General features: G+C 42.4%; 1 protein-coding gene across 1 annotated transcript in view; it reads right to left on the minus strand.

Annotated features, from left to right (window-relative positions):
• The window catches only part of MCU (mitochondrial calcium uniporter), a 167,840-nt gene extending 155,164 nt beyond the window's left edge, over window positions 1-12,676 (minus strand). Inside the window, exon 1 of the mRNA XM_081157992.1 lies at window positions 12,500-12,676. Within this exon, the coding sequence (XP_081014118.1) occupies window positions 12,500-12,646 (147 nt within the window). The 5' untranslated portion in view covers window positions 12,647-12,676. The remainder of the gene's footprint in view (window positions 1-12,499) is intronic.
• Between the last annotated feature and the right edge of the window lie 2,150 nt (window positions 12,677-14,826).

Genomic DNA, 14,826 nt, shown 5'->3' on the forward strand with positions numbered 1-14,826 from the left:
TACATAGTCCTGCTTATTTCAGCATAATCTGTGACCTCTTTTAAGATTATTAGCTGCTGCCTGAATCAAAGAAAAGTATTCCTCCTTCTTATTTCTGTGATTCCCATCACTGCAGTATCTAGCACAGCAAACAAGATGATTTACAGCTGCATTATCCACAGGGTTGAAGTATTTAGACAATGGTCTCTAGGACTTTTTAATTCACTGCCTCTCATTTAGCCAAGACTAACTGTCTATGTTCTTGACACTATTAGGCTCGGTTCACAGTTTGGGAGAAGAGACTACTATGGGCACTAATCACTTAAGGTTTTCACACTCAGGCTGGCAGGCAACAACTCAGAATTAACAAATTATCAGAACAGTCCCATCTTATCTCAACACTCCAACCTTAACTGCTTTTTTCCTTCCCCCATCTCTCCAACTCTGGAGTCCCACACATCCTCACCCCCCCCCCCCACCCACTCAGAAGTGCGGATTGAAAAAGACAAAAGAGAAAAATGGGACTAAAAGCATAACAACCCGTTTAAGAGGAAAGCAGGATAAACTGTTCGTTAGGATGTGAGAAGTAACTATGCAAACTCCCTGAAGAGGAACTGGAAGGCTATTTTTCTGCACTCCGAGCCCTTAACCCTTGGGAGAACAAGCAAACACATTACACTTGAGTTTATACAGGCCGCCCAATAAAATAACATAAACATTACATAGTCTGTGTTATATAAAAATGGTATGTCTCAGGATTAAAGAAGCCCTTTGGCTCAAGGTGAAGGCACTTGCCCAAGGTCAAAGAGCAAGTTAATGGAATAGAAAGGAAGCAACCTGAGCCTAACTCTATTACACCACAAGGCACCTAATCCTCTTCAATTACTTACCTTTATTTTGGTGACTAGGAAACCCACACACACACCTTTTACCACTTCTATCTCTTCATTCATTTAACTATCTCATAAAACTAAAAAGTTCTGTAGTGGTACTGCAATCCTTTGCTCCCATAAGATTTTAAAAGGCTCACCAACTGCATTGCAAATACACTCTTCTGGTAAATCAGATATTGTAATGTCTCTTAAAAATTGTCATAGTTATCAAATAAATACTTATCTTTGTATTATAATATGGAGAAGACCAAAGAATATGTGCTTTCTAAATAAAGCAATCCAGTAAGATGCCTAGTCAATTAAAATGCTAGAGAATCAGTCCAAATAACTTGTTCTCATTATATATTTTCATTTGTATACCTCTTTGAGAAACTGGGGTGACAGAGGCAGTATGAATCTCACATCTACATTTCTAATGTGGAAAGAAAGATTGCTAAACTTTTATTGAGAAAAGATTTCATACTTAGGAATGACTAGGTTTTTGTTTCTTGTATTTTTTTAAGATAAGACCATCATACATACAAAGTTCAATATTCCCTAAAGGGAATCAAATGTTATAAAGGTAAGGAAAACAAAGTCAAAAGAAAATTACTCAAAAGTATTCCTCTAATTAATGAACACAATGTTAAGAGTTTCTGCTTTGGAAGGGTATAACATAGAACACACTCTTTCAACAAAGATTTATTGCGTGTTCATTATGCTATGTGAACTTTTTCATAATGCTATGCAAATCTTCTAGATTCTGATGGTATGGGGCTGGGGAGGGGAGGTAGGAATGAGGGGATAAGGTGGGCATCTACTTTGATATATAAATTTAAAAATCATTTAAAAATAATTAAACCAGGTCAGCATTTTTTGTTTTTATTTATTTATTTCATTAATTTCAGAGAGAGAAAGGGAGACAGAGAGAGAAACATCAACGATGAAAGTCACTGATGAGCTGCCTCCTCACACCCCCTACTGGGGATCGAGCCTGCAACCCAGGCATGTGCCCTGACAGGGAATTGAACCATGATCTCCTGGTTCATAGGTCGACATTCAACCATTGAGCCATGCCAGCCAGGCCAGGTCAGCACATTTTTATATATAAAAGTAGAGGCATAAAACAACAACAACAAAGCAGTATATTTAACATGACTGTAAAAAGAAACACACGAAGTTTCAGTGCCTGAGAAAAAGAGTCAGATAAGCCTTGAATTAAATTGCCTTTCTACCTGGTACTAGCTGATGGTCCACATCCAATCACCAACTTCTACCAATTCTACTTCCTTAATCTCCCTTCCCTCTGTTCCCTTTCCTCTATCCCAGTGCTCCTCCCCTACCTAGTTCAGACATCTTTTACCTGGTTCATTAAGATGTCTTTTACTGGCCTCTCTGCCTTTCTGATCCCCTCTTCTCCAATCCAGCCTTCATACTGTTGCCAGTGTGACCTACCTAAAAGCACAGACCTGATCATGTGATTACCCTACCTGAAATTCTTCAGATGCTCACCTATTGACTACTAGGATTTTTCCAAACTGTGGCCTCAATGGTAAAATCAACTTAAGTGGGTCCCAAACAATATTCTTTAACAAAACAGAATAGAAACTATGTATGACTCATACGTAATAAAAATATTATTTCATAAAACTTTTCTTAGTTTTACACGCACATGCACATCCTGGGTCATGATATAAAATGTATTTCTACTGTGGGTTGAGTTTTTAAAAAAAGCCACTGACCTATATAATAAAATTTCAACTCCTTCACAAGTCCCTTCACAGTCGAATTCCCTCACAGTAGGTAAGAGACAGGCTCTGGAGCCAGACTGCTTGGGCTCATATGCAAGGTACGCCACTTGCTAGCTGTGTGATCCTGGGCAAGTCATTTACTAGTTATGTGTCTCTTACCAGCTGTGATCCTGGGAAAATCACTCAACCAGTCAGTTTCACTATCTGCAAAACAAGGATAATAGTACCTACTCATAGAGTGTCACAAGAATTCAGTGAAATTATCTGTGTAAAATGCTTGGCACATGGTGCACTTGATAAATATTAATTACTATTGATATCTCTAACACTGTCCAGCCTAATCTTTAACTATTCTTGCCCACAGTCCAAAAACTACTGGCTGTTTCTCAAAAACATCTTACTTCCTCACGCTGTCATGTCAGGTCTGAGCACTGCCTGGAATGCGGCCCACACCTTTCCAGTCCCCCCCACGTTATATTTCCTCATATTTCAGCTTAAGCGAGGCCTCCCCAGTGAAACCTCCAACTTTCTCAGGTATGTCTATGTGCTCTCATTAAACTGCCATGAGTGAGGGCGGGAGAGGAACACAGCCAGTTACAGTCTTTTTTGTTGATGTCTCCTGGCCAGATGACCACTTCCAGAGGCATCTCTGTTTCCCAGCACAGCACCTCACAAAGAGTAGGAGTTTCAACAGATATTTTCTGAATAACTCTAGGTTCTTAACCTTTCTAGGTCTTGGTTTTCTCATCTGTACAATGGGGGTAGTGATGTCCCTGAAGGGTTGTTGTGTAGTATACTATACAATGTTATAAAAAGTGTCTGACATAGAAGCAACGCTCAGTAATTATCACGTCTACTAAGTGGGACTTTTTAGAATCCTAAACTAAATTACAAAGATCCCTAAGAAGCATAGCTTAGACCCTTATCAGCTAATATCTGGAGCGGAGGGTGGACAAACAGATTTAAGAAAAGTAGTCATTAGGAAGGATGGTGAGATCTCTTGGAAGAAAACTGTAGTTGATTCTTCAGGAAGACACACAGCTGAAGGAGAAGATGCAAGGGAAGGAGCACGCACACTGACACCAGCGTAATACAGCTTTAATTGTAGCCAGACTGAGGCGTAAATCTCAGTTCCAAAATATGTGTCTTGTCCATCTTTGCATCCCTAGCATTAAAACAGTTACGACACTTAAGAAGAAGTGAACCTATCTCATCCTCAATTTCCTCATCCATAAAACTGGGATAATAATACCTCTCATAGGGTTATGGTGAGTATTAAATGAGGTAGCACAATGCCCTCAGACCTTGGATGCTCTCTTCTATATCTACTCCTCTGACTATACTATAGGTCACACAGTTCAAGCAAACCTATATGCTTTCCTGTTCTTTGACCAATTATCAGTCACATTAACTTTCTCTAAAGTTTAAAGCAGACATTAATACTCTTAAACATCCTGTAACACCGCTTACTATCAATAAATAAGAAGTCCAACGTAGCCCTGTCTTAGAAGGCAAAAAAGGAGTTTAAAGGACCGTGTAACTTGTAACCAGTACAGTTTAAGGCTGCATGTTTGAGATTGTCTCTGGATAGCCTAATGTACATAATGGGCTCCTCAGCAGTTTTCCCATGATTACAAGTGCTCCCCAAACAATAAAATGGACAATAAATAGTAAGAAAAAATAGGTAAAAATTGAAAAACTTAGTAACAAACAATAAAAAGTAAACACCACTCTTCTGGATTAATAAATATTATTAATGCCCTTAAAGAACCTTTGGGAAAGGTTCTTATTTTTAAGAGAGATGTCAAAATGCAATGTCATATTATCCAGTTATTTCAGAACTGCATTAGAAAAAGTTCAAAGTTTGGGCATGCTATTAGACCCAGTTGGTGATGTAATTTAACAAGTTATATTTTTATCACTGGAAATGATTCAAGCCCGTATAAGGTTTATCGGTCAATAACTCACTAAACTTGTTAAAATTAGTTTGCTTGAAGTCAACTTTAATTTTTATACAGGATGTCTCACTGCAAGTATTTAACAAAGTGGAGTGAAACAAATAAATGCATTGTTTCTCTCATGTTCAACCTGCAGAGGACAAGTTTTCAACAGATGTTAGTTATCAAGCTTGATCTAAATCAGGGAGTGAGTCAAGACTGAGTTTGAGTTTAGGTATCTAGTGTAAGAATTTGACCCCATTTCATTTTTAAAAACCAGTTTCAGCTTAATCTTTTTAAAAATGTAATAGAGAATTATATAATTGAACTGAATGGGGAAAGAACTGAATGAGAAAAGAACTGAATGGGAAAACCAGCAGACATATGAGACATTTTCAGCTCCACAGTAACTTGCTGGGCTACTAAGGGAAAAGCCATTCCACCGCTCCTGCATTCTTGTTTCCTTAACCAGGTCTTTCTGAGTTCTAAATAGCAAGACTCTTTTAAGTACATGTCTTCCATCTTAGTTTTCCTAATAATATGTTATTCCAGTAATTCTAATATATCCATGAGCCATGGCATGGTATTCATCAGTCAAATAAAGAATAGAGGATTCCCTTATAATGAGTGGCTATCTCAAGATCTTAAAAGGTAATCTTGCCCTTAATCACAGGAAAACAAATAGTAATTTTAAAGAAAACTCACAGGGTCGCAAAGTTAGAATATGAAAAGAAATAAAAGCACCATCTTAGCAGTTATTCAGATAATGCTATCAATGAAGTGCTATTGCAGAAGACCATGACCCTCCTTGATTTCAACTTCACACACGAGGCAGCCCCAAAACCTAAATGATTCACACTCAATTTATTGCTTTTGACATACGCCATTTTTTATGCTGCATTTTCTAGTTCTTGGGAAAGAAAAGGTCAAATAATCAAAAATTGTTAAATAAACCAAAATTTACTCATTCAAATATATATTTTTAAATGTCTTTATTGATTTCAGAGAGAGGAAGGGAGAGGGAGAGAGAAAGAGAGAGAGAGAGAAAGAGAGAGAGAAACATTAATGATGAGAGTCGTCATTGATCGGCTGCCTCTTGCACGTCCCCCGACTGGGGATCAAGCCCGCAACCCGGGCATGTGCCCTGACCGGGAATCGAACCTGATCTCCTGGATCCTAGGTCAATGCTCAACTACTGAGCCACGCCGGCCAGGCTCATTCAAATATTTTATGGGCTTCAAAATAAGTGAGATTTTGAGACAAATAAAATGATAGCTGCTTCCTAAAATACAAGTCTGCTCTAAACATATTTATCTGGAACCCTCAAGATTTAATATTATAGATAAAAACAAGAATAAATTTAGAATCCGATTCAAATATATAACAAACTCAGTTCTCAAATGTCTCCCATCTTGAACAATCAGCTCTCGATCAAGTGGTTCATGGAAAAAATGTCTCGGCTATAGAACAAAACTTTGGTTCTCAACCCGACAACCCTTTCATGCTGATACCCGTATGATAAGCCATGTGTCTCCCAGGCGACCAATGAAGGAGAGAATGTGCGAGTACGAGTCAGTTCACAGCTAAACCTTGCACAGTGAACATCTCAGGAAATTCTGCTGTGAATATTTGTGTTTTTTTGCTTTTGTTGCTGCTTATTATTATTAAATACATACACTAAGTCACCATGGGTCCTAAGAAGGTTAGTGAGAGTAGCAAAGTGAAAAGAAAAGTAAGAACAACAATAGAGCTTTAAAAAGAACTAATTGCAAAGTATGATCGAGGTGTTCGCACCTGGCTACCAAGTCTGGCATGGCCAACTCAACCATAAGCAAAATTTTAACACATAAAGGGGCCATCAAGAGTGCTGATGTTGCTAAAGGTGTGAAAGTGCTCACAAAACAAGGACTACAGGCAATTAAAGAGGTAGAAAAAATGTTGATTTGGATAAACAAAAAGCAGTTAGCCAGTGATGGCATTTCAGAGGCAATGATATATGAAAAAGCCAAGATGCTGCAAGCTGACCTCCAGAAAGACGCCCCTGGAATGAGTGCTGAAAGGGAATCATTTAAGGCTACCAGGGGATGGTTCGATAAATTTAAGAAAAGAAGTGGCATTCATAGTGTAGTGAGGCCAGGGGAGGCTGCCAATTCTAACAGAGTAGCTGCTGATAATTTTGTGACAGAATTTCAAGAATACGTAGAGGCCAAGGGATTTGTTCCCCAATAAGTGTTCAGTTCTGATGAGACAGATCTCCCATGGAAGGAAATGCTAAGAGGACCTACCTCACAAAGGAGAAGTCATTGCTAGGACACAAACCAGCGGAGGACTGGCTGACGTTATTGTTGCATGGGAATGCGAGTGGAGTCTTTAAGCCTCTACTCATCTACCATTCTAAAAACCCGTGCGTCTTCAAGAAAAGTAATGTCATGAAAAACAAGTTGAATGTGATATAGAAGGTTAAGAGCAAAGCTTGGGTAACTAGGCAATTTTGCATTGAGTGGCTTCATGAACTGTTTATCCCAAGTGTGAAGATATACCTCTGGGAAAAACAACCGCCACTCAGGGGTCTTCCTGTAATGGCCCGTGCTCCTGCCAGGCGTGGAAGCCGAGCTGGTGGAGTACAGCTTCATCCCTGTTAGGCTCTTCCCACCTAACACAACTCCTCTCATCCAGTCCATGGGCCAGCAGGTCATTTCTAATTTTAAGAAACTACACAAAGACACTGTTTCAGTGGCATTTTGAGGTGACCTCTGAAACTAATTTAACCCTCAAGGAGTACTGGAACATTTTATTTAAATTTTTTCCTTTAATCCTCACCCAAGGATATTTCTTCCATTGCTTTTCATAGTGGAAGGGGGAGAGAAAGAGAGAGAGAAACAACAATGTGAAAGACACATCGATTGGTTGCCTCCTGCTCACGCCCCGACCGGGGCTGGGGATCGAGTCTACAACCAAGGTACATGCCTTGACCGAAATCAAACCCAAGACCCTTCAGTCCACAGGCTGATGCTCTAACCACTGAGCCAAACCGGCTATGGCTGAAAGGAACATTTTAATATCTTCACTTGCTCGAGGCTCATAGACAAAGCATGGGGGGCGGGGGATGTCTTCCAGGACCATGCAATCAGCCTGGAAGAAATTGTGGCCTGAATCTGTTGCTGAAAGAGACTTTGAGGTCTTTGAGAATGAGCCTGTGTCTGTTGTGGAGGATACTGTGTCTCTGGACAAGACCATGGGCTTGGAGGTGGATGGTGGTGATGTGAGGAGCCGGTTCAGGGCCACAACACCGAGCTGACCACTGAGGAACTCCAAGACCTTCGGAGGGAGTAGCAGCAGACAGCAGCTGAGGAGCTCTCTTCAGAGGAGGAGGGAAAGGAAGGTATTCCTATTTCACTAATCCAGGAAATGCTTGGGAAATGGGGAGAAATGCAAAGTTTTATTGAGAAATAACTGTATCACCTTGACAAAGAAGTAGCAAACTGTGCAATAAACTTGTTCAACAATGCGGCGTTTCACTTCAGGCAAGTGTTAAAACGCAGGCAAAAACAAACATCACTGGATCAGTTTTTAGCAGAAAGAGGCCCAGTGAGCCCAAAGCAAGTTCTAGTGGAGCAAAGCGACAAAAGAGAGAAAGAACCCCAGAAGAATAGCTACCTGAGTTTTTTATGGAAGGGGACTCCCCTTCCAAACAATAACATCCCTCCATCCCTCCTCTCCATAGCCAGTCATCAATAGCTCTCAACGTTAAAGGTAAGTTCTAGTGTGTACGTAAATTTTCGTTTTTTTACTGTACATTTCATTTCCTTTGTGTTAAAGTTTCACTTACATTTCATGTTCTTTTGTTTTTAAAGTGTTTATATATTAAACAGTACATTAGACATGTACTGTATATAAGAAAGATTAAACAAAGAATCATTTAGGGGTCTGGAACAGATTAATTCAATTTACATTATTTCTAATAGGAAAAAAATGATTCAGTTTTGAACAAATCATATCTTGAACAGCCTTCCGGAACAGACTAAGTTCAAGAACCGAGGTGCCACTGTATTTCTAATAATCTGGCTAGCTATCATACTTTTGCTGGCTTTGGACAGAAAGCTAGTACCACTATAGGACTAATTCAATGGTGCCCACCCTCTCCATCAATCCATCATAAAGAAGTGCAATATACAACCAAAGACAAATCCAGCAATAACAAACTTAAAGCAACTACCCAAATGTGACTACCTAAGCAATAAGCCATTAAACAAGTCAAAACGGGGGTGAGGGGTGCTGACAAAAGGGTAGATATTCAATTAACGCTTGTCTGAGCGTCACCTAGATACCTAGCACAGTGACAGCGCTGATGAGAGACCACAGGAAGGTAATAAGATACACAGTCTTTGCCTTATCTTCCCAGTAAGATAAAGTACCACAAGTGAAACATTTAGAGAGCAAGACAGGTGTCAATCTGGGTCTTAAAATAATAAATCTTACCGGAATTCAGAGAGAACAGAAAAAACCAACAGTAAGGGATGAAGAGCCAGGAACTACACAGATCAGGAATCAGACCAGGACTTCTCCTTGAACCCACCTCCATTTAAAAGATTTTTAATCCCAGGTGTAATTAACCACAAATGTAACCTAACAAGTCACTTCCCTCGGTTCCCATTAGGTCTGTTTCCTTATGTGCAAAGTGAGGATATGAGATTCAAAGAGGAGTCGCAGGTCGCAGTTTCTAACCTGTGACCTGCGAAAAGGACCGTACAGGTTAGAGGAGTGATTAAATCTGAAATTCAGCTATAAGAACTGCATAAACATCTAGTATGGATATATAGGATATTGCCTTAAATGCAGCAGAGTATTTGTGCTGGGGTGGATCTGGCAAAGAAAGACTGGGCCAAACCATGAGGAATCCAGTTAAAGAACTGGGATTTGCCTCTGTGTCAGGCAATGTAACCTCTATTAAAACTTTCAGGTTAAACTGAAATTATATCTCTGCCAAAGAACTACAATGTGTAAAGTACAGAGGGACAGCCACAAACTATAACAGTACAATGAGAGACTTAAGAAAACAAGATTTAGTAATTCAGCATAGCCATTGACCACTAGGAAAGGCCAACAGTCAGGCTGTCATAATCAGAGATGAAACAGTTTGATTTAGCAAAGGAATTAACACAGCTCACAATGAAAGGCAGTTCCCTCTTAAAAAATCATCCTTGAAAATAGCAGCCACCTTCACTAACCACACAGAAAGGCACACAACAAACATTTTATATCAGTCTTAGTTACAGTCGCAAGTTGGGGACCTTCACACAGGAAAGGAAAAATTATTAGATGGTGCTAAAAATACTGAATAAGCCCCTGCACTTTTACTCCTATTTACTCAGTCAAATAATGTTTTAATGGGGGTGGGGAGGCGTTATGTTTTATAACTCTCAACTACATTTACCAATTAGCTGAGCTGTACTACTCAGAACTCATTCCCAAACTGGGGATAGACGGATTTCAAAAAACATGCCTCTCAACCAAAATATTAACCAGAGCTGTAATGCCCCCCTGGTTCTAATTCACCATACCTACTACAGCAGAACAAAAGTGGCACAGGCTGGACTTGTGATCTAGTTCAATGCAGACTGCCATCTGCTGCACATACACAGGATGTCTCCTATGCAAGATTCAACCTTAGTGTCTCTCAGGGACTTTTCTAAGAGCAAGTTGTTTGTTCCTGTATTTGCCTAATACATGGGCCTCAAACCAACATCTCCTTATAGAAGATTCCCATTCAAAGGGTTTTGAAATACTGATACTTTCCTAACAAACAATAGTATGAGGGAGGAGAGAGATATGAAGGAGCAACTGCACTTTATAACAAGAACACAACACGGGGGTCAAAATATCTGGGGGGGTGGGAGTTCTAAAACTGTTACATATTAGCTGTGTAATTCTGACCAAGTCTCTCCCATTCTGGAGCTCAATTAAATCTCTAAGAGATACCAATGGAGTCTTGTGACGAAATCGTAGAATAACAGATGGAGACAGCTGTATACATGATGCCTTCAGAGCAATCACAGGAAGAAAAAAAAAATTTAACACACACCTTTTTATATATTTTAAATAATCAGATTTTGGGGGGAAAAATCTTACAACTCTAAGTTCATTTACACGTCATCATTCCCATAACGCGTCTGCCCTTCAGAAATAACACTTTGCTTTAATTGCGCTTTCAGTTACAAATTCAGCACATCCCTTTTACCTACCCCAGAATAGCACAGAAGAACACTTTCATGAAGTACCCACACAAGGAAGGCACTCGCAGCCTGACAGATTCTCACAGTGGAAAATATACAAGGCACAAATTTTAAAAACGCCACATGAATACCACACCCAAGTAGTCTTAAAAACAAACTGTGCAAAGTCAGAAGATGTTTTATCCAAATATAGAGACAAAGACAACTTGGGAAGTCTTTAAATTGTTTGAGAGAGGGGGAAACACAATCAGATTTGGGGGGGGGGCAGGGAGCCTTATGTTTTTAAGAGAACCAAACACATAACTGGAGGCTAGGAAACATGCAAATCTAAGCTGAACTGTGAAGAAGCGAGGCTCCCACCCAAAATCTTCTGCAGAGCAGCATGTCAAGTCCGCCAAATACGAAGGGGTGCACTTTCCCCCCACGAATAACACGGGGCCCATACCTACGAGTAACAGTGACAATACCCTCTTGCACCTACAGGGCATTCCTCCTTTTCAGAGCTCTTTCAGACACTCAATGTGAGGCTGTGTCAGTCTTGGGGTATCCCCTCTGAGAGCCCCAGTTCGGGTTCCTCTCAACAGCCCTGTCATCAGGAGGAGGGCTGAAGGTACCCGCGTCTTCCATCAGGCTGTCTGCGGCGATTCTCTCCTTGCACGACAGGACTCAGCCCCCGGGAAATAAAACCTACCCTCCTTCTCTCTGAACTGGCCAGAGACCAACCCATATGGGTCTAGAAAGTGCAAGGGAGGCGAACCTGCAGACTTGCTAGGTCTGGAACTCCATGGCAAGTTGATGTCTTTGCAACTGGAAAAAAAAAAAAAATCACAGACACACACACACACACACACACGCACGCACTACACACCGAGACGGTTCAGACAAACTCCCGATCACCGCCGGCCAATGAAAGCCGGCGGTAACTGGCCGAGGCAGCACCAAACCCCCGACTCTGCGAACAACTTGTCCCCGGCGCCCGCGCCCACCGTCCCCTCCTCAGGCTCGCGGGGCAAGTTCCTCAGGCAGCCCTCCCGGGGACCACGGCGGGGCCGGCAGGACCTGAGGGGATGGAGCCAGCCTCCTGAAGCAATGCAGCATCCCTCGCAAGGGCGCCGTTCCCCGCGCCCCCGCGGGGAGTCTCCCGGGGGGGAACAAAGTTTGGTTTTCCCTCCGGCCCCTCCCCGCGGGGCCGAGCGGGGCCGAGCGCGGCCGAGGCGGCGACCCCGCCGGGGTCCTGGCGGCTCTCCGGGGACGGTTCCCAGAAGCACGGCTCTGCCCCTCTCCCGACACACACACCAGGCAGCCGCGGCGACTCAGGGCACACAAACCCGCCCGGGGAGGAGGGAAAGGGGACAACTTGCACGGGGCTCAGTTCGCGAGCCAAGGGGCAGAGCTGTTAAGAAAGCGGGAGGGAGGGACCGAGACCGGGGGCGGGTCAGCGAGAGGTTCAAGTCCCGTGCCTTCCCCGCCCTGGTGTCCCCGGTCCTGCGGGAGCCATCCCCGCCGTCGCCCCTCCTCCTCCCCCTCTCGGCTTCCTCCGCTCTCCCTCCCTTCCTGGTCGCCGCCGCAGGCGCCTGAAGGGCACGGCGGCCCCTCGGTGCCCGGCAACCTCGGGAGCGGCCGCGAGTTGAGGTAACTCGCCCGCTGCCGGGGCGGCCTGCCTGCCGGCGGCTCCCACACACCAGCGCCGCCCCGCCCTCCCCGGAGCCGCGGGCGCGCTCACTCACCGTCCGGTGGTGCTGCTGCTGCCGGTGGCGGCTGACGCCCAGCCCGGGGAAGCAGCCGGCCGTCAGCGCCCCGCAGCCGCCGGCGCCCGCGCCGCCGCCCCGGGAGGAGAGAAACAGCAAGAGCGATCTACCTGCGGCGGCCGCCATCTCTCAACTGGAAACGGCGCCGACCCAGGCAGCGCAGCGGACGGCCGGGGCGGAGCTAAGGCCCGCCATTCACCGGAGCCAGACCAACGGCAGCCCTTGGCTGAGTTGACGAGGCGGGGCTTCCTGCAGAGTCCAATCGACGGGCGGGAGAACCACACTTGAGGCTGCCTGTCACTTCCAGAGTTACCTATTGTGGGACATAGTCAATTACGGGCAAATTCTAGGGAACTGGTAATTGGCACCCAAGCCCCTTAGAAGAGCAGCGATAGAGATGGCATATTCGGTTCGGCTAATCTGCACCAAGGATAGAGCTATGGTAAGGGTAACTGGGGAAATAGGTGTTTGTGCAAAGCTTTGTACTCCGTGAGTGTTCTAAGTTGGCAAAATAGGGACCAAATTAATAATCATTAACTAGGTATACTTGGAACTCTCAACGACATGCCCAAAATTATTATTCATAACTGATGGATATGCTGAAATTAACCCTACATCATAGGGTAATCTAATGACTGTGATAAGTAGCATAGTACAGGAGGAGTACAATGATTATGGTTATCAAAGTCTCAGAACGAGCGCATGCCATTGCAATGAATTAACAGACCTGATTATATATTTCAAATACTCAGTTCATTTTACAGCACCTTTATATTGATATTCTTACACTCTCTAGAAGCAATACTCTCTATTTTCTTACCTTCTTTGACCTTGTGTGCACTTACTAAACTATAGAAACAGAACATGTTGGTAATGTAATAAAAATCATATAAAGGTCATTTTAATGAATTTTCCAAAGTTAGCTAAATAGGCATTAGAAAACACTTTGGAGTAACTCTTGATCACTTTCTCTTGAAAAATTCTTCTTTCCACAAGAAACAAGCTTGTACTGAGAGCTCATTAAAGACTTTTAAAAAATGATTTGGGGTTCCTGAATTTCCTTAGAACAGAATTTTTCCATACTGTCTGTTTATATATGAGCTGGTTAATTCTCACACCTCCTTTTAAAATATGAAGCAGAAAAAGAGTTTGGTAAGCACATAAAAATGTCATTCTTAATTTTGGAAAACATTTTTTGAAGCATAGCCTTAGGCGACAAAGAAACAAATACAAAAACACACAAACACAATTTTGTTGTATCACTTTATAATATTCTTTATAGCTTGACTGAAATGGTACTTTTATGACCAAGAGTTGATAAATAATTAAGTGGAGCTTTTGGTTAGCTTAATCCTTCCACCCCATTCCAGAACAGTAAGATGACTGGCTTCTTCAGGAGAGACTATCATGCCTCTCACCCAAAAGGCATTTATTGTCCAACAGTGGAAACTGAGAGCTTAGGAATGAGATAAGACCCCATTTAACAGCTGCACACACTAATCCCCTTAGTTGGAAATCTATGACATTCCTGAAACAACTTCATTTACAAGCATTTTCCACCCATCTATATTTACCCCATCTGCATTTTAGGTATTTACCCATGCTGTGCCAGTGCCATTTCCTCTTCTCTCTTACCCTTTACACCTTCTTACTAGGATTACCATGGACTTTAGTTGTTTCTATTTCCTGTGCCTTCATCAAATATGGCTATAAATCAGGATTGTGCCCTCCCCCCCATCTTACAGTGTGAGAAGTTCTATTGGAATTGCCTTGCCTCTATTTTTCCAAGTATAAAAATTAGACGCACATCCTACAGTACGAGATTTAGTTCTGCGCGTTTGCAGAACTAAATGGGGGGAGGGGGGAGAAGGTGTTTTAAGTGCATAAACCTGAAACTGGAAGGATTACCAAAACCTTCTGATCTATTTATCAAAATGTGTCATCTTTTTACCTACAAAGATGAAACCACTGATGCACCATAGGTAGGCTGTGTAATTTGAGGATCCATTGACTTAACTGAGTTCTAATAATCCAGGGCTAGAAACTAATTTAAACAAATGTCGATTATCTCTTCATAGAGAAGATCTTTGCCATAGATGCAAAGGATATATTTCACATCAGCTGGTTGACCAGGCCCCAGAGGAAGAAAGTGTAGATAGCTCAACAGAAAGTCATCCTCATACCTTAAAAAAGTATATATGAAGAGAAATTATATATAAAGGGAAAAGGAATTAATATTTATCGACTATGTGCTATGTCAGACACTGTGCTGATCATTCTAGGGGATGTGCTCTATAGGGGATGGT

This window comes from Miniopterus schreibersii (assembly GCF_964146895.1).
Source record: "Miniopterus schreibersii genome assembly, chromosome: 14".
NCBI lineage: Eukaryota > Metazoa > Chordata > Mammalia > Chiroptera > Miniopteridae > Miniopterus > Miniopterus schreibersii.